The 27,768-nt window shown below is 42.1% G+C and overlaps 1 protein-coding gene across 1 annotated transcript in view; it reads left to right on the plus strand.

The window, feature by feature from the left end:
• The first annotated feature begins 947 nt into the window (after positions 1–947).
• The window catches only part of ALS2 (alsin Rho guanine nucleotide exchange factor ALS2), a 187,198-nt gene continuing 160,377 nt past the window's right edge, over positions 948–27,768 (plus strand). Inside the window, 5 exon segments of the mRNA XM_030209038.1 lie at positions 948–1,038; positions 9,685–9,764; positions 10,391–10,545; positions 21,999–22,921; positions 25,450–25,807. Coding sequence (XP_030064898.1) covers positions 9,745–9,764; positions 10,391–10,545; positions 21,999–22,921; positions 25,450–25,807 — 1,456 coding nt within the window. The 5' untranslated portion in view covers positions 948–1,038; positions 9,685–9,744.

The raw sequence follows: 27,768 nt of genomic DNA on the forward strand, positions 1-27,768 counted from the left end.
CACTGACACTTGTACTAGTATTTTATAAATACAAGTTATGTGTTTAACTGCCTTTGTACAAGAGGCTCCTACAATACTTCCCAGCAACGCACAAATCCTCTCACACAAAGTTCCATCTGATTCAAGGAAGATGCAGCTATGTGCATGTACTCTAATAGTGACACACACCAATTGCATAAGATAAAATGCAAAGGCATACGACTGCTGTACCCAAATGGGAACACCTTCAACTACTCCTCTTGAAAGTACATGTTCCTATTAGCACGTGTACTTACACATACACCACAGAATTTTATAAAAGCCATTTCCACACTCACAGAAAATATGCTTTATGAAATTGTTATCAAAGTGGTTAAAAAGGAGAAATTCTTTTTTCAAAATCGATACAATTCCCGTAGAAAGGTCCCTCCTCGCATCTAACTACTATTACTACCTACTATTATTTAGCATTTTTATAGCGCTACAAGGCGTACACAGCGCTGCACAAACATAAAAGAAAGACAGTCCCTGCTCAAAGAGCTTACAATCTAATAGACAAAAATAAAGTAAGCAAATCAAATCAATTAATGTGTACAGGAAGGAGGAGAGGAGGGTAGGTAGGTGGAGGCGAGTGGTTACGAGTCAAAAGCAATGTTAAAGAGGTGGGCTTTCAGTCTAGATTTAAAGGTGGCCAAGGATGGGGCAAGACGTAGGGGCTCAGGAAGTTTATTCCAGCATCTCTCTCTCAAACCACCACCACTCTCCACCGTTTTACCTACGGGCTCACCAGTAGCGACAATAATTCGTGCACTACAAGTTGCCTTCTACCTAGTTTGAAACTTTCCTTCTCCAGTCTCCACACAGCGACAATATGATATCCCGCTCCTCCCCACTCCCTTGGACACAACTTGATCGTGTTCCGCCCTTCAGGAAACAGGAAGTTGCGTCAGAGAGGGAGGGACGCCGCCGGAGTAGGGAAGCTGGAACGCATAAGCAAGCAACCTGTATGAATTGCTGTGGCTGCTGGCGCGAGTGGCGATCTAAAAGACAAGTTTGAAGGTAGGACCGGGTTGGGGGAATTTAAGAATGAGGGAGAGATGACAGATCATGGGGAGTGGAGAGAGAGATATTGGGGCTGTCCGCGGACGGGAGACGTGTTGAACTGGGGAAAGTGAAAGAGAGGGAGTTATATCAGACCGCTGGAGGTCCCTGAATGTGTGTAAAGAGAGTTGTTTGGCGAGTTGGCGTGTGACGGTATCTCTGTATACAGAGGGTGATGGATGCCTGCATTAGACTCGCAACAGAGGTTATAGGCTACACAACATCCTGGGAGAGGGGAGTTGTAATGTACAAGCCCCCCCCCCCCCCCCCCCCCCGAAGGTATCTCTGCTGGAGCAACATTCTTCTCCCCACCCACAATGGCAATCAGAACAGCGGCGGTAGGACCAACACAGCATCGTTAAAAAAAACAACTACATATCCACGTGAGTTCTACATAGAATAATGCTTTATGGCAGGCTGAGAAAGAGGAGGAGGGAGTTTCTGTGGGGGTGCCATGGCTGCTGCATGTAAGAGTGGTAGCACCAATTGGAGCCGGCGCTGTGGGTGCTTGAGCATCCCCAATATTGAGAAAATTCCAGGGAGGGGTTATTTTCACTGGACTTAGCACCCCCATAATTTTGAAAAGTTGGCTCCTATGGACTGGCACCAAGTTTGGAAGTCAGGGTCAAGAGACTGGACACATTTGGGGGTAGGAGGGGTTGAGTGAGACTGGTGGTGTAGGATGAGGTACACTTGCGCCCCCCTCCCTGAAAATCAGCTCTGACTATGCCACTGGACCAGACAAGTAAGACTTGACAAAACTGCACACAAGAACACTGAAAGAGTCAAAGCAGTCATTTTCTGCTTACATTTTTTTATGATTTTATGTAACATTTCATAAAATGTTTAAACACTAAGGATATTTGTTTTTGTTTATACAGTATATTTATAAATCTTTTAGTGAATAAAAAAGATTAAAGTGGATTGACTGATGAACTGATTTATCTGTGTTTATTATAAATTTAAGAAAAATGAAAGGTGTAGGAAGGAAGAGTGATCTGTGTAGTCCCTCAGCTGCTGCGTTTCCTTTTGATCCATTGAGAGGCAGTTTTCTCTTGATATGTTCTTTAACTAAATTTTCAGAGGAGCTACTGTGTTTCTCTTAGAAACTGCAAAGCACATGTAAAAAAAAAATCCTTCATACTTTGTTCCCATTGTTTGTGTGTGAGGAGAAAGACAGGGCAAATAACCTGCATATGTTTGAATATTGATGTGTACATGCTGTTTTCCTCAGTTTACATGTGATTAAATGCCTCTCTTGCAGCCCAGACTTCATACGTTATAGAGCCCAAGTATACTTATAACGGTGTTGGAGGAAGACAATTTTCACTTCAGTCAGTTTACTTGGAGCTTGGTTTTGGAAAAGGGCATCTATATGAGAAGTCCAAAAAGGCATTCATTTTATAAAAGCAACATGCCACACCCTCATATCTGGGGGCGTGCTTTGAGGGGGTGTCTGCCAGTGGGAGGCACCAGTGACTGGCAGGATAGAGGCGTGGGGTCCTTTGCTCCCAGCAGCATGGCTTCATTTCCTTCCCATGTGTGTCTCCGTAGCACAGGGAGAGGACTCCGCCCCCGTGTTTTTGATGGTGTCAGCCTGTTGTGGTGTCAACTACATGCTCCCTTTTCTGCCAGCTCCATGGCTTCCTCAGGGCTTCAGCAACAGCTTTTGGCTGCTTCTGTGAGAGACATTTCATTTGTCTAACTGCTTTAACCTGATCTGACCATATTGCCTACCCTGACCCTTGCTGACTTCTGACCATGCGGTTTGCTACCTGCCTTGACCTGAGCTGACTCCTGACCACGCTGTCTGCTGCCTGCCTTGACCTGAGCTGACTTTTGACCATGTTGAGTGCTGCCTTTCTTGACCTGGGCTGTCTTCTGATCATGCTTTCTGCAGTCTGCCTTGTTTCTCTCCGTGAGCAGTGCCTGTCTCCAGACATCAACATTTCCTGGCTGTGGCCTAGTCTCACTAGCTGCCTGAACCTGGGGGCTCAACCTTCGGGGAACGGCAGTTGGTCGAGGTGAAGAACCCAGGGGTTTGTGCGCTGTCTAGGTCATTTTATCCAGTGCTCCTTTTCAAGTACTATTCAGTGGTTTGTACTTGACTCGGAGGGAAAAAAATATCCAGAGTTAAGTTTTCTAGAAGAGAAATTTCATCTGACCAGACTACAGTCTCGCTGGGGTTTAGTATCATCAAGCAAGCCTGACAGAATGCCACTTGACCTAAGGCCTACCAAGTCACTGCTCCCCTTCCATCCCCCCCATGGTATCTTTCCCCCATGATTGGGTATATCTCTCTTTTTCTTAGCCACTCCACATCCCTGCATCTACCTTTTAATGCATCTGGTAGAAGTCACTGACAGTGGCAGGAAGTCACACCTCTGGCTGCCCCAGAGCCTTCCCTCTGATACATCCTGTGTCCTTCCTGCCCATCTGCCCCCCCCCCCCCCCACCCCAGATGCAACTTCTATTTCTGCATAGACAGGACATGTCAGAGAGAAGGCTCTGAATGGAGCAGGCAGCGGTTGTGAAGCCTTGCTGCTGCCGGCAACCTTCACCAGAGACATTGCTTGGGATAAACATAAAGGAATCCTGTTCAGAAGGAATGGATCCTCAGGAGCTTAGCCGAGATTGGGTGGCAGAGCCGGCGGTGTGAGGCGGGGCTGGTGGTTGGGAGGCGGGGATAGTGCTGAGCAGACTTATACGGTCTGTGCCCTGAAGAGGACAGGTACAAATCAAAGTAAGGTATAAAAAAAGTAGGACATACACAAAAAGTAGCACATATGAGTTTATCTTGTTGGGCAGACTGGATGGACCGTGCAGGTCTTTTTCTGCCGTCATCTACTATGTTGTTATGTATTAGAAGGTAGATCCCCTGAACTCCACAACTTTGCCAGCATAGATTGCTTCCTTGTCCATATATGGCTCGCAGGTGCGCTGGGGTATAATACCATTGGTAAAGCATTTTATACCCTTTCTCCACCATATTGTATGCAATAGATACTTAAAGATTTTTATACATCCCCTACCAGGCTTTAGATTCAAAATAGACTCCCAGAATGTCCTTCCATTTGTCCACATAGGTCAGTGATGGGGGAGCTGACCCAACAAAGCAATATAAATTCTTGAAATGCTCCCACACCCACTACTCCAATTCATTGCTTTCTCAAGAGAGGGGATACTGCCACTGTAATTCCCAGTTGGCTTTTTGTATAAGAAAATCAACCACTTGTCTATAAAGGAAAACAGCCCGCTGATTCAAACCAAACTCATCATCTAGCTCCTGATAGTCCACCAGTTTCCCCCTCCTCTACCCACAGACCCAAGGAATACAAATCCTCCCCCTCCCAGGAAATATAATTACGATCAAACTGCCCTGGGACAAACCATTCCCCATAGCGGATAGACATTCCTCAAAAATATATTCTGCCACAATTTAATCTTGTACTGTAGAATTCGGTTTACAGAACGGAGCAAGGGTCGTAGAGCCAGCAGTGACACCCAAGGCACGGCTTTCAATGGGGTTGCATCGATTAAAAAAAAAAATGTTCAAGGTGCACCCAACTCTTATGGGAATCACATTGCCAACTAGTAAGATATTTAAGCTGGGCAGCCAGATAGTAAAGCCTAAAATTTGGCACTGTCAACCCACTTTGCTTATGAGACTGGAGAAAAAAATTGACAATCTGAGGGGGCTTCTTTTTCCAAATATATTGGAAAACTTTTTTATGAAACCTGGGAAAAATCCCATCAGATAGAGGGACAGGCCAGGCTGTAAATAAGTGAAGCAAATTTGGCAGTAGTACCATCTTCACGGAATAAATTCTTCCAAGCCAAGAAATACGCATACCTTGTCACCTATCTAGCTCATCCCAAAGCTTCTTCAATTCACCAGATAGCTTGATAAAGATCCCCTAGCTTAGCTGTTAAATTAACCCCCAGATATTTTAATGAATGACTGGCTCAATGAAAGGGAAATCTGTGTTGTAACATGTCCACATCAGGGTCCCTCATAGTAAGATTTAAAATTTCCAACTTGGTTTTATTAACCCGGAACCTGAATTCCCCACCAAAACGCTCCTACAAACATTCTATCTCCAGCAGATCAGAGGAAGGCGCTCTGTAAGAAGAAGCAAGACATCGTCAGCAAATAACAAGATTTTATGTCCTCAAGACCCTTCACTGGCTCCCTATCCGTTTTCGCATCCTGTTCAAACTTCTACTAACCTATAAATGTACTCACTCTGCTGCTCCCCAGTATCTCTCCACACTCGTCCATCCCTACACCCCTTCCCGTGCACTCCGCTCCATGGATAAATCCTTCTTATCTGTTCCCTTCTCCACTACTGCCAACGCCATACTTCGCGCCTTTTGTCTCGCTGCACCCTACGCCTGGAATAAACTTCCTGAGCCCCTACGTCTTGCCCCATCCTTGGCCACCTTTAAATCTAGACTGAAAGCCCACCTCTTTAACATTGCTTTTGACTCGTAACCACTTGTAACCACTCGCCTCCACCTACCCTCCTCTCTTCCTTCCCGTTCACGTTAATTGATTTGATTTGCTTACTTTATTTATTTTTTGTCTATTAGATTGTAAGCTCTTTGAGCAGGGACTGTCTTTCTTCTATGTTTGTGCAGCGCTGCGTATGCTTTGTAGCGCTATAGAAATGCTAAATAGTAGTAGTAGTAGTAGTAGTTTATGTTGTACACCAATAAGCCAAAGGCTCCATAGCCAATGCGAAAAAAATAGGGGAGAATGCACATCCTTGCTATGTGCCCTGAGCCAATTCAAAGCTTTCCATATATGCAGCATTGACCTGTAAACTAGCCAGGGATTGTTTATTCATTATTTAGGTTTTGCTCACACCTTTTTCAGTAGTAGCTCAAGGTGAGTTACATTCAGGTACACTGGATGTCCCAGGAGGGCTCACAATCTAAATTTGTACCTGAGGCAATGAAGGGTTAAGTGACTTGCCCAAGATCACAAGGAGCAGCAGTGGGATTTGAACCAGCCACCTCTGGATTGCAATACCGGCGCTCTAATCACTAGGCCACTCCACTACCCATTCCAGGAGCTGCCCCAAGATCCTGACGTGCTCTTTTAACACCCTAAATAAATAGTGCCAGTAAACCCGATCAAAGGCTGTTATTGCATCAGTGCCCAGGATAATGACCGGAATCTCATGTTGCTGAGCAGAACCCATAAGATGGCAAACTCATTGGATATTATCAAACATTTGATGCCCTTGTATAAACCCTGACTGATCATTGCCCATGAGGTGGGACATATGTTCTTACAATCTCCTACAGAAAATACTGGACACAATTTTCAGCAAAAGTAACAAAAGTACTGGTAATGAGCTGAAAAAAGCTAAACTAACCCAAGAGTTAGAGAATGTGTGGTAACAAAGGCGTAGCGTTACTTTTTTCGGTTTATAGTGGAGAAAAAGACCTCAGTAGTCACCGTTAGGCAACAATGTGCAAAATGCACTCAAATGCCAACGTAGTTTTGACTCCATTTTTATCACTGGACAAAAAACTCCACTTATATGTATGTAAAGGCTACTAGTGGGGGTTACTTTACCTTATATGCAAAAAATCAAAATCGTGATATTAAACTGTTTGTCAACCAAAAAATGCTGTTACACTGCCAGTGTCACATGAGTGATGGATGCCATTTTGTAAGATATCATGATCAGCCACCAGTTACTTGGCCCCCTGAGGAAGCTTACATTGTATAGTGAAACGGTGAGCCCCGTTGGGCATTATTGATTAAGGGAGCACATGAGTTCCCTGTATAAACCCCACATCCATACGGACTCAGGCAGCCTCTTTAAAATAAAGCTGTCACTTAGTTGGTGAATTAAGACCCTGAGCATTAAGGAATATAAAAAAAACAACTGTTTAGACCCCCATCATTTGGTGCAACTAGGGTGAGGTACATTCACACATCCTAACCAATACAGAACTCCTAGAAAACCTAACACACATATACTCCCTCACTCATCACACGCACACCAGTCCTGCTTCTAATAACCCCCTCGCCACGCCCCCACTCCTAAACGCAACAAAGCCTCCCAAAATTCAGGCCTAAGGAGGAAGGCAGTCACCCCCCAACAGTCTCACCCCCAGGCTGAATGAGCCAGAGGAAATAACCACCCAGCATAACACTTATGAGTTACTACACTCAGACCAATGGACTTCCAAGAGTGGCAGCAAATGGAACATCCTCAAATTCCCAGAACAGTAGAAAAGTCAGTACTTGCATAACCAGGTTAACTGTAATCCAAATATTGAGGAAGAAACATTCCATGTGAATATTTTTGTTACCAATGCTCAGCATTCACTTCAAAGTCAGACTGGGTGACCGACTCAGCGGAAACATCGGAGTTGCGATGTAGCCTGCTCTTCTGAGCACCCCTTTGCCATCGCTGACCCATAGAGGGCCACTTAGAGGCTGAGTTCCGCTCAGGTACACCGAGTCCCCTCTCTACAGAGCCATTGATAGCACACATTATTATTGGTCTTTGCCAATTAGTGTGTTACTGACGAAAGTCCCTTTGGCCCAGCAAAGTGATGGCGAAGATATCAACAGAAAGTTCAACTCTTGTGCCCTTCAAGGTATTATGGCCTACCTTGTGGGCAGCCTGCAGAACACATTCTTTAACAGAAAGGCACAAAAAAAACAAGCCACAATATTAAACAGCTGATCAGCTGGTTTTGGGCCCAATGCTCTGTTAACCTGCTAAAATTCAACAGTGTGGTAAGTCCGCCAAGCTGTCCACAGCGCCCAGAAATTGATGACAAACTTGCTGCGTGATCATAGCCACATCTTGCTAAGTGTTTCTGCAACTCTGCGTTCTTGGAGGTTGTTTCTGTGAGCTCTGTTCTCACCATCCTCTATTTTCATAAGCAGGTCCTCATAGCTATGCTCAAGCGAATCTGCTTGTCATGTCCTGGTCATCTTGAATCATACACTCCCCGAACTCATTTAGCTGGTGGCTCACATCGAGATATATATTATGTATGTATGTATGTATTTTTTTTTTTTTTTTTGTCATCAGGCTTTCCACCTCCGAGTGCAGGGCCAATTTTTTTTTTTATTACATTTGTACCCCGTGCTTTCCCACTCATGGCAGGCTCAATGCGGCTTACATGGGGCAATGGAGGGTTAAGTGACTTGCCCAGAGTCACAAGGAGCTGCCTGTGCCTGAAGTGGGGATCGAACTCAGTTTCTCAGTTCCCAAGGACCAAAGTCCAGCACCCTAACCACTAGGCCACTCCTCCACTCTCAATCTATGATTTATGGTCACACATCTACCTCCGCAGATCAGCCTGACGCACTGGCTCGTGTTTGCTCTGCCCCATAGACTCATCCTCAGGCTTGGCAACGGATCTCCCCACTGCGGGAAGGATAGCACCACAATTTTTCCCACCAGTTGATCCGACGGATCCGCTGTGTGACGCGTGAGAAATTTTAAATCAGGCTCCTGCTTCCTGCTCACCATCGAGTGCCCTGCAAACAAAACAGATAGGAGAAACTACTTTTTTACTAAACATATAGTAAGTCTCTGGAACTTTTAGCTAGATGATATGGTTAAAGCAATTAGAATAGCTGGGTTTAAAAAAAGTTTGGACAAATTCCTAGAGGAAAATCCATAAACTGATAAAGTAGACAGCCACAACCTATGCGTAGGGATAACTAGAAAGAAACTGTCTGCATTTTGGGATCCTGCTAGTTAGTTGTGACCTGGTTTGGCCACTGTTGGAATAGGATACTGGGCTTCATGGACCTTTGATCTGAGCTAATATGGCAATTCTTTTTGGCGGTGGGCAGGGCCTACGAGTGTCCACTAACGGGTCCCATGCTGACTGCCATTGCTAGGCTAGGTCACAGTGCAAGTCTAGAGGCAGAGCCATGTTTCTGTGACCACCATCCTCATGATTGACTCTATTTAGGATTCCAACCCACAGTTTGGGATCTTTTGCACTAAAGATTGTTTAACTGTTCCAGACTATTGGCAAACGCTTAACCTCCTTTGTTTATTTAAAAGAAGGAGAGTCTTGCCGTTACAGGTTGATATTAAACAAAATCTAAATGATTTGATTGGCAAAAGCAAGAGTGGACAAGAAAACTAGATTAAATGTTTACAGACGTGTTTAATGTGTAACAAATTGGTGTGTTAAGGTAATTTTAATACTAGCACCTATCTGCTGGTTTAAAGAGCAAGTCTCAAATCTTTCTTAATATCAACTCTTACGCACAGACTTTATCATGGCTGACCAGTTAAACTATGTGAAATGATAAATATTCTATACTTAGCAGCCTGGAAACTGAACCACATTTTAAAAAATTTTAAAAAATTTCCATGCATCTACATGAGAAGCTGCTATGCAGTAAGGCCAGCACTGTGTGTGTATGCATGTCAGTCTCAGAAACTGGTATGCATCCTACATATTGCTCTTTTATACAAAGAAAAGTTATTTTATATAGTTTTTTTCCCTTTAGCATAAGGATCAGAGTGCTTTAATGTGCTTGAAGTTTTGTCATTTCCGGTTGAGCAATAGTTATAACTTTATAACTTTTTTTTGTTACCCTAGAACTGCCCGATTCCTCTGATGGACTGGAATTGATCTGTGATGGAGTTGTAATGCTGATCGATGGACTCGCAGGAGAAAAGGTGGGAGCATCGAGGTCTTTCAATATGCACTAGCAGAGGCTTTAAGGATGGAATGTAAACTGAAGGGATGTCTTGAATGTGAAAGGTCAGATGGTTGCTAGTACATTTTTAGATTTTTAGGCATAGATAACTAGCTTTTCACTGTGACATTAGGATTCTCTTTATGATGTGCATCAAGGACCCTATAGTATAGCACTATGTGTTTTGGTAACAAATTTATTCAAAATGCTTTACAATTAAATAGTATCCATAGAAGGAGTAGTATTTATGCATTGATGCACCATGTGTTATAGCAAGGAGGAGCTATTGAGTCCTAAGACAGGATTGTTGGGGAGAGAGAGAAAAAATGAAGCAAAGAGACACTGGTTGAACATTCAAGACAGACTGTAGCAATAGAAGAGACCTGTCATCACTTGTAGCTAGCTTTTGCGTTGGTTTCAGAGGACCGGTATTATAAGGTATGGAATAGATCAGAAATAGCATCAGAAGTAGACAGGAGCCCATCTTGACTTAAAAAAAAAATTCCTCATAACTTATGGGAGGCACACAGTGTTTTGTGTCTTGAGTATATGGCGCAGCCCCAGTGGTGGAAGTACTACTCATTAACTGTTTCTTGTTCACTATAGCTCAGAAGAGGCAGAAGGAACCACGGAAAGGGGCCTGGTCCATGTCTGGCAGGCTGGTTCCAGTTCTGTGGTACCAGAAAGGCTTCCAGGCTGGGCAGGAAAAACAGTTTTGCAGGCAGCCCTAGGAACAAGCCATGGAATTCTTCTGACTGAAGGTATATGAGAGAGATAACTAGTAAAAATAAAAAAGGTGGATAAATTACTTAAATCACACTTACAGTAATGAGTTGCTTACTTTACATATAAGAAAATCTTCTGGATGTATGTGTGCAGCCTTTGGTATTATATACAATTACTGTACAGTAATAAATGAATGAGTGGTTGGAGAGTATGACCAGTGCCGAGCAGATTTCTACGGTCTGTGCCCTGGAAAATTGCAAGGACAGATCAAGATCAAGAATATATGTTATATTGCAGCACATGCTATGAGTTTATCTTATTGAGGAGACTGGATAGACTGTGTAGGTCTTTATCTGCCATCATCTACTATATTACTATATTATGTAGAAATCAGAGGATTGTTTCCTTTGCTGTTATCACTGGGCCTAATCTAGTTTCTGATGATACCTTCCATAAGACTCGTCTTGACTTTTATGTTCCACTGCACTTACTTTTATGGTTAGATCCATACTAAAATATGAACCAATTTGAAAGGGACTAATCCATTTTGACTTGAGACATTTAACAGAATTGCTTTCATGGTCCTAAAAATATTATTTGTTATAAAAGCCTGGATAACGCTGACTGACTCTTTCATGCACGTTTGGCATCTAGTGATCATCGAATGGTGTGGTTCAATATTAATACATAGGAGGAGAGAGACCTTATTCAAGATTGAAGATTCTAGATTTCAAAAGAAATAACTTTTGTCAAGATGGAGAAATACCTCAAGGAGGAGTTAGATGGGAACGGCTGAAGGAAGTAGAACAGCAATAGGCAAAACTGAAAGGAGCTGTTTTAAAGGCGATAAACCTTTATGTTAGAAAAATAGAAAAGAAGAAAAGAAAGTTGCTTTGGTTCTCAAATGTATTAGCTGAAAAGGTAGGGGAAAACAGTCTTCATAAATTACAAGAAACCGCAGAAGCCAAGAGATGCTGGAAAAGCTGTTGGGAAAGCAAAGCTGCAAATGCAAGAAAAGATAGCCAACACAGTAAAATTGGGGGTCAAGACATTTTTTTAGATATTTAAATGATGGGAGGAAGTGCCAAAATGGCATTGTGAGGCTCAAGGGTGAAGGGGAGGAATATGTAGAAGCTGAAAAGGATAAAGCTGAATTGCTAAGAATGTTTTCAGCTTCTTGCTTAATCACATATCTGATTCCAGGCAGATAGAAACAAGTAATTAATTCCAAGTAACAACCACCTGGAAGGAAAACATGCTGCTAAGCTAATTTTTAAACCATATACTCTTTATACTCTTAAGTACCGGAAATATCATTAACAGAATATGTCAAACACAAGCAGAGATATAAAAGCAGTGGGAAAAAAATTGAATCTGCAGTTCTGATGTATTTCCATACAACACCTGAAAAACAAGACAAGTAATCTTACAAATAATACGTGCATGAATGCGAAGCCAATGAAACTCTTTAAAGTGAACTGAAAGAAGGGTCACGTGACGTCATGAGCTGAGCTAGCAGCGTGGTGCCTCAGCTCCAAGACCCTCATCCCGTAAACAGCCTAATTCACCAGTGAGAAGTCCTTCAAAATTCGCTGAGTTAATTAGTAACAGCGTATGGAAAAATACATCACGAAATCGCCAACAGCAGTGACCCAGCGGCTGGCCAATAAAGGAAAAAACAAGGCGAGCAGCGCAGAGGGCAAGATGGTGGAGGTAGGCCTCGAAGCGGCGGTGCCGAGTTTCACGGAGCAGCAGCTCTCCCAGTTGACCGGCGCAATTACGAGCGCTTGGGCTCTGAAATGGACAGCGCTAAATGATAAATTAGATAATCTACAAATGGCAATGGACGGTCTGGGCACTCGAACAAGTGACTTAGAAACGCGAGTCTCCGCAATCGAAGACGATACACGCAGCTATGGACCCGATTTGCGAAATTTACAGCAACAGCTGAGAGAACAAGGGTTAAAAATCGAGGATTTGGAGAGCAGATCACGAAGGAACAATGTGCGCATTGTAGGGCTTACTGAACAATTGCCGGAGCGCAACCTAGAGCCATGGCTGGAGGCTTGGTTGACAAAGGAATTGGCCCTAACAGATTCGGCGGGGCCGTTGGTGATTGAGCGCGCACACCGCGTGGGAAGGAAACTGGAGATAAATGCTAAGCCCAGGGTAGTAGTGGCAAAAATCTTAAACTACAAACATAAGCTTGAAATTCTCCAGGGCTTTAAGATACGGAGAGATTCATTGAAATATGGAGGACAGAATATACTGATTTTTCAGGATTACACCCAAGCAGTACAGGAGCAGAGAAGAAGATTCCATCCTATCTGTTCAAAGCTGGCAGCAAAAAAGATAAAGTTTGCTCTGCAATATCCCGCGAAACTACGGGTGCAAGTGCAAGATCGCTGGCAGACCTTTCAAACAGCAACAGAAGCGGAGAAAAAGCTTAATGAACACCACATGTTGGCAGAGTCCTGACTGTTAATAGGCCTCAATGGTGGAATTGAGAAAAGCTGTTTAATACCTGGTCTCTACTTGTTGCTGATGGAGAGCGGGGACTGGAGGGCGACAAGGAGCACAGATACCAGCAAAGAGTTGCAAAAAGAATCGGTTGGATTTGTTTGGAAAATTTTAGAGTTTTTGGGTTAACCACTGGTTTATATTAACTATTAGTTTTGATCTACTTTTAAGTTTCATAAGTGCGGAGCAGAACTTTATATTTAATCTGTTCAGGACTGGTGGATGAAGGGGAGGAAATTGCAACATCATGGCTGGCAAAATAATGAATGAAAAATCAAGATAACTGGCAGCCCTCTTAAATATTTGGGGCAGTAGAGAGTAAGCTTAATGTAAACAACATGCTGGTGGTGTGAAGCAATACATGTTCCTCTATGAGGGAACAGGAAAAAACTTCCCACCAACGGGCTGGCCAGTTGCTGAAGAGATAAACTCGAGATTGGATGTTTGTAGAATATATGATTATCATTAACAGTGCAATGCTAACGAGATGACATGTTCTAAATGGTTAAAATTGTTTACCGGGTTTACAAATGTATTGCACCTGTTGCTATGAAAGGGTTTAAGAAAATTTAATAATATTTAATAATATCTAAAGGTTATAGCATTGCAGGAGCTGAGAGACGGTGTCTGCCCGCCCTGATGTAGGTTCTTAGGGCGCCGGGGAGAACGGGAGAAATGTTAAAAATGTTTCTTTTGGCAAATACATATCTGTGGGAGTTCATTCGCAGAATATAATCTGCATAACAAGTGAAATGGAGTAGATGGTGAGAGAAGGTGTGGATCACTAATTTGGCTCAAGAAGAAGGAGGTATATCACCTAAGAATAGTATTGGCTGGTTGGGTGCGGGATGGGGGGGAGGCGTTAATAGTGACTAAGATCTCGCAGAGGGATAGTAGGGGAACGAAGGGGAGTTTGGGTGGGATGCTTCGGGGTGGGACGGGAAGGGGGTTGAGAGGGATGTTTAGAAAATGTGCGCCAGACAGGAAGAATAAGATTGAATTTTATGCAAAAGCAAATTATTATGAAGTGTGTGCTAGTGAGGATTTTGAGATCTTACATGGGGGGGACTGGAGACTGGGCTGGTTCTTCCTGGACATGATGTTAAGTAAATGGGGTTAATTATTATTACCTGTAGGAAACATGGTTAAGATAACTACGTGGAACGTGGGGGGTATTCACTCCCCCATAAAAAGATCTAAAATACTGCAGTATTTACAACGTATTAAGGCAGATATTGTGTTTCTGCAGGAAACGCATCTGTCGGAGAATGAACATGCTAAATTAGCAAAATGGTGGGTGGGGGAGTGTGTGGCTTCATCGGCAGTGGGCCGCAAAAGAGGAGTGGCCATTTTAATCAGAAAAGGGGTGGCAATGCAAATTAATAACATCGTGAAAGACCCAGAAGGACGCTTTATTTTCTGCCAGGCGACAATAAACAGACAGCAGTTACTCCTGGGAAGTATATATGCCCCAAACCAGCTTGACCTAAAATTTTATAAGAACTTAGTAGCGATTTTATCTAAAGTAGAATCTATACCTTTGGTGTTAGGGGGAGATTTTAATATGGCTTGGAATCCTCAGTTGGACAAATCTAATCCCCCGTCAGGGCAAGGGCCAATGAAGGGGAGGGGACTGCCAGATTTCTGTTCAATACTTGACCTTATAGACGTATGGCGAGTCCTACATCCGTTAGAAAGGGAATATACGCATCAGTCTAGAGCGCATGAAACTCATTCCAGGATTGACTATTTGTTGGTCTCGCGAGAGAGTTTCTCGGATGTAATTGGAGCGGAGATTGGTCCCTGCATAATTTCAGATCATGCAGCGGTGTCGATGTCATGGAAAGTGGGGATTCAAGAGGGGAAGGGAAGAGGTTGGTCTTTTCCTAGTTATCTTTACAAAGATGAAAAATTCAGGGAGTTTCTTGTAAACAAGTGGACTATTCACACAATAATGAAGAGATGAAAGATAGGGTTACTTTATTCTGGGAGGCTGCAAAAGCGGTTTTGAGGGGGGACATAATAAGTTATGTTAGTCACCACAAGAAAGCCAGAGATAATGAAATTTTACGCTTGGAAAAACAATTATTTGGTTTACGAAAAAAATTTGGAGAACAACCTACTCACCAGATTAGACAAAACATTATAAATGTCCAGACTGCGTTGAATACTTTACTACAAGACAGGGCAGTTAAATCGCAGGCATATTATAAATTCCAACTTTATAAACATGGGAATAAGGGGGGCAAAATGCTGGCGAAGCTGATTAATTCCAAGAACATGTCCAGACATATACTAACCATTAGAGATGGAGGGGGTATACTACGTCATGCAGATAAGGATATAAGATGTTTTTCAAAGGTTTTTCCAGCAATTATATAATCCAGGAGAGGAGAGTGGCCTTAGTGAAGCCCTTTATTTGGAAAATGTTTTGCTACCACACATAACGCAGGAAGAATGTAAGGTTTTGAACGCTCCCATAAGTAGTGATGAGGTGAGCTGGGCCATAGGAAGTTGCAAGCTAGGTAAAGCCCCGGGCCCAGATGGCTTAAGGGCAGAATTTTACAAAATGTTGGGGGATTCCATAGTGCCATCTTTAACTGAGGCATTTAATTCTTGGGTGGAACACGGCCAACTACCAAAACACCTCAATTTAGCCCAGATAATAGTACTGCCTAAACCAAAAAGAGATCACACCCTGGTAACATCTTATAGGCCAATCTCGCTTCTTAACCAGGAAGTAAAGCTATTTGCAAAAATTTTGGCGAACCGGTTGGGACGAGTGCTTCCAGGTGTCATCCATGAGGCACAAGTGGGCTTTGTTCAGGGGAGGTCGGTAACACGGAATCTTAGATGTATTTTAGCCTCCCTAGAACGTTTAGAGAACACAGGTGACCCATCCATTATGATCAGTTTTGATGCCGAAAAGGCATTTGATCGGGTGGAATGGCCTTTTTTGTTTTCTACCCTAGAAAAATATGGATTTCAGGGGTGGTTTATGAGGGCGATAGCAGTTCTATATGAAGCGCCACAGGCTAAGCTGTGGGTGAATGGGATGCACTCTGAAGTATTTAACGTTCAGCGGGGTACTCGGCAGGGTTGCCCGCTTTCACCCTTACTTTTTGTATTATATATGGATCCTATGATCCGCGATATTTACTCTTCTAGGACAATTAGTGGGGTGAAGTTTGGAGACCGAGAATTCAAAGTGGCAGCCTTTGCTGATGACCTGCTGGTGATCCTTACCAACCCCCGGGAGTCACTGGGAGACTTGTTGGAAATATTTTCAGAATTTGGGGCATACTCAGGATTTAAAATTAATTATGACAAATCAGAAGCATTGGCCATAACGGCAGAGACCCGTAGATCATGGGTGGGACAATTTCCACTGCGATGGGTGGAGAACTCCTTTCGTTATCTGGGTATATTACTGACTACAAGGACAGTGGATTTACATAGAACTAACATACAGTGGTTGTTAGAGAAAACAAAACAGCAGTTGGAAGCTTGGAAGGCGTTAACACTGTCACTGTCAGGTCGACTGTGCATGGTACGCATGGTTATTCTCCCTAGATGGCTATATGCCATGCAAACATTGCCAATAAGACTATTACAGAAAGATATACGACTGTTTTATCGCTTGGTGACGAGGTTTTGTTGGGCATATAAAAAGGCAAAGATCCGGTTGCCCTTACTTTTGGGGGGGTGGAAGCAAGGTGGTATGGGAATGCCTAATATTAAATTATATAACATAGCATGTAACCTGAGACAAGTACGTGATTGGATTTGTTTCTCTGAATACCATACACCCCTGGGCATAGAAAGGGAATTGTTTAAACCTTACCAACTGGTCTCGTTATTGCATGGGGATGGTGCATCATTGGCACAAATGGGAGGTAAATCTGTTCTTCTGGGACCGGTACGGGATGCATGGAGATTCTTGGGGAAACATCTGGGAGGGGATCCACAGGTGTCGGAACTCTTAACGATTAGAGGGAATCCTATGTTTGGACCCGGACAGGAAAATCCAGTATTTGTGCGGTGGGAAGCACAAGGCTTCAAGAACTTGGGAACAGTGGTAAGCCACACAGGAGAGCTTAGACTTTTAGACCATCTGATCCCTCAAGAGTCCATTCGGTGGGGTGACACCTTTGCACACTGTCAGTTGAAACACTATGTTCACTCTCTCAATAAGGCGGCACTTCAGTTTCGCTTGGGAGAGAGAATTTTAAACCTATTTGCCGAAGTCTCTAATGAGGCCCCCTCCATTTCCAATCTACAAAAGAAACTTTGGGCATTAGTGCCTGAAAAGGAGCTGGTTCAGCTTAAGAGACGTTGGGAGGTAGATGTAGGCCAAGATCTAACATCTTGGGATATTGCAGCGCATCTTAAGAATATTACACAATTAATTACTGGTGCAGGATATAGAGAGTGCACATACAGAGTTATACACAGAGCATACTTCTCACAAGTTCAGCTATTCCGAGCAGGTGGAATAAAGACTCCCACTTGCTTGAAGTGCAACTTAGCTGATAACTCTTTATATCACGGGTTTTGGGGATGTCCGCTTATAAGATGCTTTTGGAAGAGGGTGGTGGCATTTCTTTCTCTCATGCTGCCGAAAGGTGTACAGGGAACGCCTGCCCAGGTGGTGCTTGATTGTCCAGACACATTTAGAGGGCTTAGAGCGGGAGAAGCCTTGCTGCGTCGCAAGCTTTGCTTGATAGCAAGAAAGTGCATTTTGCAAAAATGGGCCTCACAGGACAAGCCAGAATACTGGCATTGGCGAAACCAAGTACATCAGGTAATTACTTGGGAAGCACAAGAGGCTAGAGGTTCTTATAAACGTAAGCTCCGATTCCTTGGGATCTGGAACCCCTACTTGGCCAAGATAACACAACGGGGAAGAAGTCTAATCCTTAATAAATTATGATTAATATTATACTTAAGACTGGTGCATGGTGGGGAAAACATTGTATGGGTATATAGGGAGGGAGGAGGGGGTAGGGGAAGGGAGGGGGGTATATGAGTTCAAATATAATACAAGTAACTTATGTCGTCAGGGTGATATACCAGCAGAATATACTGTGTATATGTGGTTTTGGTGTTAGTGGTTTTGTACTTTGCTGTTAATAGGTATATACTCTGTATCACCGGATGGCTTTTTGTTTCTTGGCTTAGTCAAGTCATCAATAACAATCGTTGAAATATAGAAAGTTAAACATAGAACACAGTTAGGGAGGGGGGGAAGGGGATAAAAGGTATAAATATTTGATGGCTGTACATAATGCAGTATTTTTGAAGTGATGCTTCATTGAGTTCTGTTGAATTGCACTGAAGCCGCTATGTTACGGTGGATTTGTACTTTTCGATTTGTCATCAATAAAAACCATTGAAACATAAAGTGAACTGAAATACAATCATGTTTTCGTAATCGAAAAATCAACCGCATCGCCGTGTTCTGTAATGGTTGTAATTTATGTAAGAGCTTACTGCTCAAACTGGAATATAAAGAGTTACAGTAGTTCAGATTAGGTAACACTAACATCTGGATCAAGAGAATAAAATGGGAGTTATGGAAATAGGATCTAATCAATCTTAGTTGTCTAATGCAGAAAAAAGATCTCTTCCAAATCTGATTAATTTGAGCTTCAGACCTTGAGGGATAATCTAAGATAATGCCCAAAACTCTGGACTCTTTCCACTTTCAAGATGTTCCCATCAATCAGTGTAATTGTGGAAGGAATATTCTCCAAAGAATTAGCAAACCACAAAACCCTTGTTTTAGGCTGATTCAATTTCAGCATATTTTCAGTAGCCCATTTCTGAATCTTGTTCATAGAACAAGATATTCTGTCAGACGTTTCTCTGAAGGTGGTACATTCAAGAACAAACATTAAAATATTGTCAGTGTAAGAAAGCAAGCGTTCCCCATCACCCAAAGCAATTAGAGCTAGAGAGATCATGAAAAGATTGAACAACATGGGTGACAAAGGTGATCCCTGAGGGACCCCACAAATTGACAACCAACTATTTGACATTTTACCACTCAAGTAAATGAAATCAACCAGTACAGTATGTGAAAGCTTTTTCCCTGTCCTGATCCTATTATTGCATAAATGGCTCTCTTAATTTTGTCTGATCTTTATACAAAATATAATAATAGACAAAGGGAACCTAGGTCAAAACACCACACTGTTCTTTAAGTGAAGTAATTTTAAAAACTGCTATCCAACACCCATGTCACACATTTGAAAAAGTAACTGCCTCTTAAACCTAATAACTAGTTGTACCTCCTTTAGAAGCAACAATTGTAACCAAAAATGTCCTATAATTTGATGATCAGTCTTTCACATCACTGTTGAGGAATCTTAGCCCATTCTGCAGCACTGCTGTAATTTTTATTTTTTATTTATTGTGAACATTTATATCCCACATAATCCCACCAAGGCAGGCTCTATGTGGCTTACAATGTTAAGGAAAAGTACAACATAATAAATCAAGTGCAAATCAGGGTAGAAAGTAGATGAGGGGCAGAGAGGAAATCAACAGGGAAGAGGAATGCGGGGATGCAGAAGATCAAGCAAAAGAGGAGTAAGATCGATCACACAGGTAGGTCTTTAAGGATTTCTTAATGTACTCACTCTGCTGCTCCAGTATCTCTCCACACTCGTCTTTCCCTACACCCCTTCCCATGCACTCCGCTCCATGGATAAATCCTTCTTATCTGTTCCCTTCTCCACTACTGCCAACTCCAGACTTTGCGCCTTCTGTCTCGCTGCACCCTAAGCCTGGAATAAACTTCCTGAGCCCCTACGTCTTGCCCCATCCTTGGCCACCTTCAAATCTAGACTGAAAGCCCACTTCTTTAACATTGCTTTTGACTCATAGCCTCCACCTACCCTCCTCTCCTCCTTCCTGTACACATCAATTGATTTGATTTGCTTACTTTATTTTTGTCTATTAGATTGTAAGCTCTTTGAGCAGGGACTGTCTTTCTTCTATGTTTGTGCACCGCTGCGTACGCCTTGTAGCGCTATAAAAATGCTAAATAGTAGTAGTACTGATTTCTTGAACAGGCTGTGATCGGATATCTCTTTTAACTTTGATGGTAGAACGTTCCAGAAACGTATGTAATTGACATATTCATAGGTCTTCATGCATAAACTGCTCATTTCAGGTCCTGCTACAGTATTGCTATTGGGTTCAAGTCAGGACTGAAGAGAAACAAACTTAGACTTTTGTGTTTGGGATCATTGTCTGCAGCGTAACCCAATTACACTTCACCTTCAGTTCATGGACGGATAACTGAACATTCTCCTTAAGAATTTTCTGGTACAGTGCAGAATTCATGGTTCCTTTAATAATGGCAAGTTTTCCAGTTCTTGAGACAGCAAAGCATCCCCACACCATCACACAACCACCATCATGTTTGCCTGTTGGTATGGTGTTCTTACTGTGGAATGCTGTATGTTCTTTACATCAGACATGATGGGATTTGTGGTGTCCAGTGAGTTACACTTTTGACTTGTCTGTCCATAGAACATTATGCCAAAAGGCTTGGGTGGTGTTTTTCAAATATGAGATGAGTATTGATGTTATTCTTGGATAGCGGCAATTTCCGCCTTTCTACTCTCCTATAAATTCCACTTTTGTCCAGTTTCTCTCATCGTAGAGTCATGAACATTGACCTGAACTGAGGCTAGAGAGCCCTGTAGTTATTTGGATGTTCTGGGATCTTTTGTGACTTATGGATGAGTTGTCGATGAGCCCCATGGAATAATTTTTGTCAGGTCAGCCACTCCTGGGAAGATTTACCACTGTTCCAAATTTTTTTTCATTTGGAGATAATGGCTTTCACTGTTTGTTGGCGTCCCAGAGCTTTTGAAATGGCGTTGTAACCCTCTCCAGAATAATAGTTCAATACTTTTTTTTTCTCATCTCTTCTGGAATTTCCTTTGATTGTGGCATAGCATTCTTGTAGAAATTTCACTCGTGGTAAGGTTAAATATTTGATGAGATTTAGATTCAACAGGGCTGGCTGCAGTCAAGCTTGGCTGTGTTCAATCAGTTGAATCTAATTATCAATTAAATTTGGTCAATTGGTTGATTAAGAGGGAATTAGTTTTTCACGTGTGATAATGGATGTTGGATAGCTTTGTTCCTTAAATAAATGAAGTAATTGGAAAAACTTTGTTGCATTACTTGGGTTCCCTTTGTTTAATACTACATTTTATTTAAAAGAAAACCATTATGTGTGACACACATACAGTGACATGGGAAATCAGGAGGGGGGAAAAACCTTTTCACATCACTAAGTTTAAATGTCACCTTTTGATTCTTCTGTACAGAAATTGTTGTTCTATGTCTTATGGGTCATCTAGATGTTCTTTGCAAGCCTGTGGCAGACAGCAGTGTTTGTTTTTAGAGAGCAATGGTTACTGTCTAGCTATCTTCCTATAAACAACATTCAGTTGTATCTTGATGGTTGGCACATGAACCTTTGTATCAACCACAGTATGAGAAGACAGATCTTTAGATGTTAGTCTGATGTTCTTTGTGACCTTTTGGATAAATTTCTGATTTGCAGTTTGGATTATAACAGTATGACCATTCCTGAATGAAGTCACTTTAGTCTGTAGTTTGTTCCATTTTAAACTCTTATAAAATACTTGGGGCTCTAGTCTTATAACCCTTTCTAGAGACCTAGCTTCTGACCTGAGGTAAGCTATTCATACAAGGAAATCTTCAAAAAAAAAAAGTTGAAATTTTTCTGTATGAAAGAGTGGGCCCAAGTTCCATAAGAGCAATGTGAGAGACTGATTAGCAGTTACAGGGAATGTGTAGTTGATGATATTGATCCTCAAGGAGGTGCCACCAGTTGCTGATTGAAAAACTAACATTTTTTCACTATTAAATCTTTTTGTTGAATACTCTTAGGTCATTAAATCTGATTTCTCTGTTTCAGATGGTGATGTCTACAGCTTTGGAAGATTGCCATGGCGACATGGTACACAGGAGGCATGTACTGTTGGACCCATCTTAGAAAATGTACTGATGGGGAAGCGTGTTGTTACCGTGGCAGCAGGAAGCTACCACAGTGGAGTAGTGACAGAATGTGGTATGGTCTACATGTGGGGAGAGAATTCTGCAGGTCAGTGTGCAGTGGCCAACCGACCTTATGTGCCAGAACCTAATCACGTGAGTATTTCTGATCTGGAGACCAATCCACCACAGTGGGTCAAGATCTTGCAGCTTGCATGTGGAGAGGAGCATACCTTGGCACTGTCTGTAAGCCGAGAAATCTGGGCATGGGGCAGTGGCAGCCAGCTAGGTCTCGTAACTAATACTTTTCCAGTGACCAAGCCTCAGAAGGTGGAGTATCTGGCAGGACGCCTTGTGCTTCAAGTGGTTTGTGGTGCCCGCCACAGTCTGGCTCTTGTTCAGTGCCCTCTTTCCCAGGAACTGAAGACTGTCCCAGAAAGATGCAACCACTGCAGTCAGCTGCTGATTACCATGACAGACAAGGAAGATCATGTTATCATATCAGATAATCACTGCTGCCCACTGGGTGTTTCACTAGAGCCCCAGCCTGAAATCTCTGCATCATGTTCCTCGGACACTGTAGAGGGGAAAATAATAGCTATTCAGAATGCAGTCTGCCCAGAGACCCTTAAGGAAGACACTGCAGTTGCCATTCCAGAGTTTGATGAAGTGGCACAGTCTATCAGTGATGACACCAAGCAGAAAGTTGGCAGGACAGTGAGCGGTTCCAGTTCAGCAAGCTTCCTCTACCTTGATGATAATGCTGAGAAGGAATATCTGAAGAAGCAGTCAGATCGGGTACTGAATAATGAACTTGAGAAGAGTGAGTCTTCAACATCAATGCAGGTACTGTACAGCTTGAAGCTGGGATAATTTGGTCCTTCCTTGTTCTAAGTATCTCAGGCTTTGTCTTTAAAAAAAGAAAAAAAATCTGAATGTTGCCTAGGTAGTAATGGTTTTTGTTTCTTGTCCCTACACATTTCTACTTTGCTACCACCTTTTACTCCCTCACCCCTAAGATTTCAGATTAGATGCCTTAATCCTCACCTCGCTATCGCCACACATACCTCTGGTCATTCACTTACCTGTCAAACCCATGAGCATCCAGACTTTGAACACATTTTAAACGGATAGCTATGACTGTTGGTTCGAGTCCACTAAGCTGGTAGCAGTAAATGTAGTAGTGTTGCTCAGCACATGTAGGCTTCATCTGAGTTGGAAGTACAAAGGAGCAGGAGGGAAGCTGAGTCAAAAAAAAAAATTTTTTATTTCCTCGAAGGTTTTCAATGGTGCCCAAGTTCCTAAATATTTTTCCATACCCAATGATAAGTATAGTTTATACATACAGTTTATATATTGAAGTCACTGTATGAGTCTTTGGTGCCCTGAAAAGAGTAGGATCAGCCATCTCCTCACCTCTTTCCTAAGCATAAATGTTTGTAGATATATGGACCATCACATAAGAGAGCTCTCGCAGAACTTTAGTGAGCCCCACAATTCTAATCATTCCATTAGTCTGTTTTGTTTGGGTTTTTTTTCACTCATTCAGATGCTTTGCTTGTGTAAGAGAACAATAAAACCTTCAGACTTGTTGGGGCCTGCTTTCAGCCCTTCAGATATGAAACCATTTCAGTTAATTCTGTTGGCTGCCTTATTCTGCTTTTTCCCGCTCTGTCTCAAATTCTGACATTGAGAGATTGACTTTACATTCCAACAATTATTTTACTGTTAAAGTACTAAAGTATATATGGTTACTAAAAACACCATTTATCTTAGCCTTATGTGGGCTTTTGAGGACTGAACTACATTTAGTGTAGAATTTTAGTTTGGGCTACAAACCAATTTTAATTTCTGGCAACATTGCAAATTACAGAATCGCAAATATGGTTCCCTTATGTGCTCAAAAGACTTGAAATTCAACCTGGAGAAGACTAAAATCCTTTGGTAGGGGTTAAGAAGGATATTAAACCCTTTCCCTATTACAGCAGGTTTGCAAATACCCCTGTGTTGTGAAATCAAGTTGCTGGGTGTTTATATGGATTCTTACTTAATAATGGATAAGCAGGTAAACTGGTGAAAAAGGTATATATATGGCCAATTGTACCAACTTTGACACATTAGATCGTCTTTAAATGTATGCCACATGCAGATAGTAATCCAAACCGTAATTTTGTCTACACTTAACTATCATAATAGTGTTTTGAATGCTGGATTATCAATTACCTCGTGTGCAAATTTTTGCAGAATGTAGCCATGAAAATAATATTTGAGGGCTCAAAGTGGAATAGGGCATAACCTTATCTGATGAGGCTTCACTGGCTTCCAATTGGGGCCTGATTAGTGTTTAAGTTGTTGATATTTATGTTTAAAATCTTACAGGGCCTAGTACCTGAATATATAGGGAATTATGTTTTATGGAATTTTCTTTTATGTAACTAGATCATAAGATCAATGTAAGGTACAGTTACCTTCTGTTCAAGCATTTAGATTGAAAACCTGAAAAATAGAAAGCTATAGAAGACGTTGGCTTGGAGCTTTGAAACTCTATACAAAATTATATGCAATTTCAGCATTAATTAAAAGCTTTCCTTTTTGTGGAATATAATGTGTAGTTAAGGATTGCATTATAATTTGTTGTTGAGCACTGTGTTTATATGTTCAGGATTTTAGTGTATAGATGGTGTTTAATCATAGTTTATTTTGAGAGCTGACTAATCTACCTTGAACCAATAGCTTTTGGTTGTGGACTATAAATGTCCTATTAAGTTAACATCTGAAACCTGCTACTAAAATGATATTGGACACTTCAAGGCTTAAAAGTCACATTGGCTACATTTGCCAATATGAATAATTTCAGCATGCAGAAGAGTCATTTTTATAATTTTTACATACAGGAAGGTGAAATAGATATAGTTATTTCCTCAAGGTAAGAAAATATGGGCTTGCTCATAAGATGAGGGGGTATTTGTATATCTAAGGTTATTTCAGAACCAGCATACTGGATGTTGGCAGTAACCTTTTCAGAGGAAAATGTTCTCCATTTAAAGGGTATCTTAGTAATAACAGTAATTGATAACAACATCCTCATGATGTGAATAGTTGTCACGCAAGGATCAATATTAGAGTTGGTCTTTAGCATGCTTTGGAATGATCAAAGATGTGAAATTATAAATCTCAACAAATGTTAACAAGGTCTCTAAGATGTTAGTGGAGAAACCAGAGAGCTTTTTTATGCAACACATGCTGTCAAAGTAGGTGATCAGTTTCATGGTTAATGTGCTTGGGTGTTGATGGATGCATGCATGATGTTGCTGTATAGTACATCACTACAGTTGTCTATTCTGACAACTTTCTTAATGTTTTACCTCCTTTAGCCACCTCCAGATGAACCAGACACTAGCCTTCCTAGCCCTTCAACTACACCTTCATCTGCTCTGAACAGCCTGGTGGTTTCCTGTGCCTCAGCAGTTGGTGTGAGAGTAGCTGCCACATATGAAGCTGGGGCCCTGTCTCTGAAAAAAGTGATGAACTTATATGCAATGCCATCTTCAGAAGCAGGGTCTCTGACTGGCAGTGTCTCGTCTGCCCCTGAAGGGTTGAAAGACAGCCGGGAGGAACAAGTAAGACTGGAATCGATGCAGGGAAAGAAGAGCTCCAGCCTTGTGGACATTCGGGAGGAGGAATCTGAAGGAAACAGCCGAAGGCTTTCTTTGCCAGGCTTGTTGTCCCAGGGTAAGGTGGTAAAGGGTTAATGATAAATTCTTGATCACATTATGGTAGGCTTGGCAGTGTCATCTGTAGTATGTAAGAGCTATGGAGCTTTGAAGGTGTGTTCTGAATGAGCATTAAATCGGTAGTAAAGCTGTGCACTTTGGTGTTATATCTGTCTTTAGAATTAAAGAATGCATGTATGGTTTTTCCAACCAATAATCTCAGCAAGCTTGCATCTTTGATCATCATGATTTTTGCTATAGTTGATGCATGCATGTATGGTTTTTCCGACCAGTAATCTCAGCAAGCCAGCATCTTTGATCATCATGCTTTTTGCTATAGTTGATGCATGCATGATTTTGATTTCTGCTTGTATTCTTTGGTGCATATAAACCATTTTCTTCATGGGCAGCGTGGATTGATACAGCCATAACAAGTGGTGATGTCATCAAGTCAGATCCAAGTCATGTTTAGCCTCCCAGAGAAGTCTACAAATGTTTTCTGAGCCTGAGCAGGTATTCCCATAGTCCCTCCTTTAAAAGTCTCTTCAGTCTGGGTTTTTTTTGTTTGTTTTTGTTTGTTTTGTTTTTCTGTAGTTGAGGTCAGGTTTTTTTATGCAGATACGGTCTCAGTTGAGCTCTTTTTTACATCAAAACGAGTTCAGTTTGGGGGAAGAAGTGATGTCACAAACTTGAATGGTTGTCTGAGATGGGAACTCCGTGCTTCCCTTCTGATTTGGTGAATAACAGCATTCAGTGTCGTCAGACCCATGAGCATCTAGGGGGTCACTTGGGGCACTGCTCCAGAACTTTGCATGACAGCGGAAAAGAAATCCATAGATCTTCAGGAATTCTATTTGGCCGTGAGTGCAGGATGGCATGAGGAATCCAAGATGGTGGTTGCTGATACCATGAGGCATAGACTGGAAGAGGGAGATGATAAGAGCATGGCATTCAGACTTTGCAGACTTGGGGCGGAAGCTAGAGGATACCGAAGTGAATGTAAAGGAGCACACTGACACTAACAGTTCTGGAAGGCAGGCTAGGGGACTTAAGTAAGCAAAATGTAGAAATGCTGGGCTTAGCTGGAAAATCTCAAACTGCAGTTGATCAAGGGTGTACCTGAAAGTACAGAATATGTGAATCCTGTGGAGGTGGTGGCTTACTTAGTGAAATTTGGGCGAGGAGAAGCTGGCAGGAGTATACACAAAAGTGGATATTGAGAGAGTCCATAGGACATTGGGAGCCCTCAAGCTTAATTTACCACAAGATATTGTGGCCTGCTTTCTCAGCTGCCACCTGAAGGAACAAATAACACTCGACCCCTTTTACAAAGGTGCGCTAGTGTTTTTAGCGCATGCTAAAAATTAGTATGCACTAACTGTGCAGATGTCCATAGGAATATTACAGGCGTCTACACAGCGCGCGCTTAAAAACGCTCTAGCACCCTTGTAAAAGACCCCCATAGAGAGCCTTTGCATTGGATCCACTGACTTGGGACATGCACCAGATTGAGATCTGTTTGGACATCTCGCCACCGCATTGTGGAGACAGATCTGAAAGAAGTCATAGCCATGGTAAGGCAAGTGAGAGTAAAATATGAATGACTTCATTCATTTGGGATGGCTTTTACAGTCTATGAAAAATCCTGTAGAACACATAGTAAGGAAGCATCAGTCTGATACACCACAACATGAGCAGCGGCAAGTTGCAGGGGAGAATCTAGCAGAGGGTGGCCAGCATTGAATGCCATCATAAGTAAGTATGATTCAGTGGTCTTGTTTCAGGTGAGTTTAGTGGGTAGATTTTTGATATACCAGAGTTAAGGGTTGTATGTGGTGTAGTGTGCTGTTTTACTGAGGAATGAGTTCAAGTGCTGGATGTATGGACACAAAATAAGTGCTGTGTGAAAATGGGACATGAGAAGGGGGTTGGTGATTGCTTTCTTTAAGATTATGGTCTATGGAGGTGTGGTGATTGAGG

Source organism: Microcaecilia unicolor, chromosome 7 (genome assembly GCF_901765095.1).
Source record: "Microcaecilia unicolor chromosome 7, aMicUni1.1, whole genome shotgun sequence".
NCBI lineage: Eukaryota > Metazoa > Chordata > Amphibia > Gymnophiona > Siphonopidae > Microcaecilia > Microcaecilia unicolor.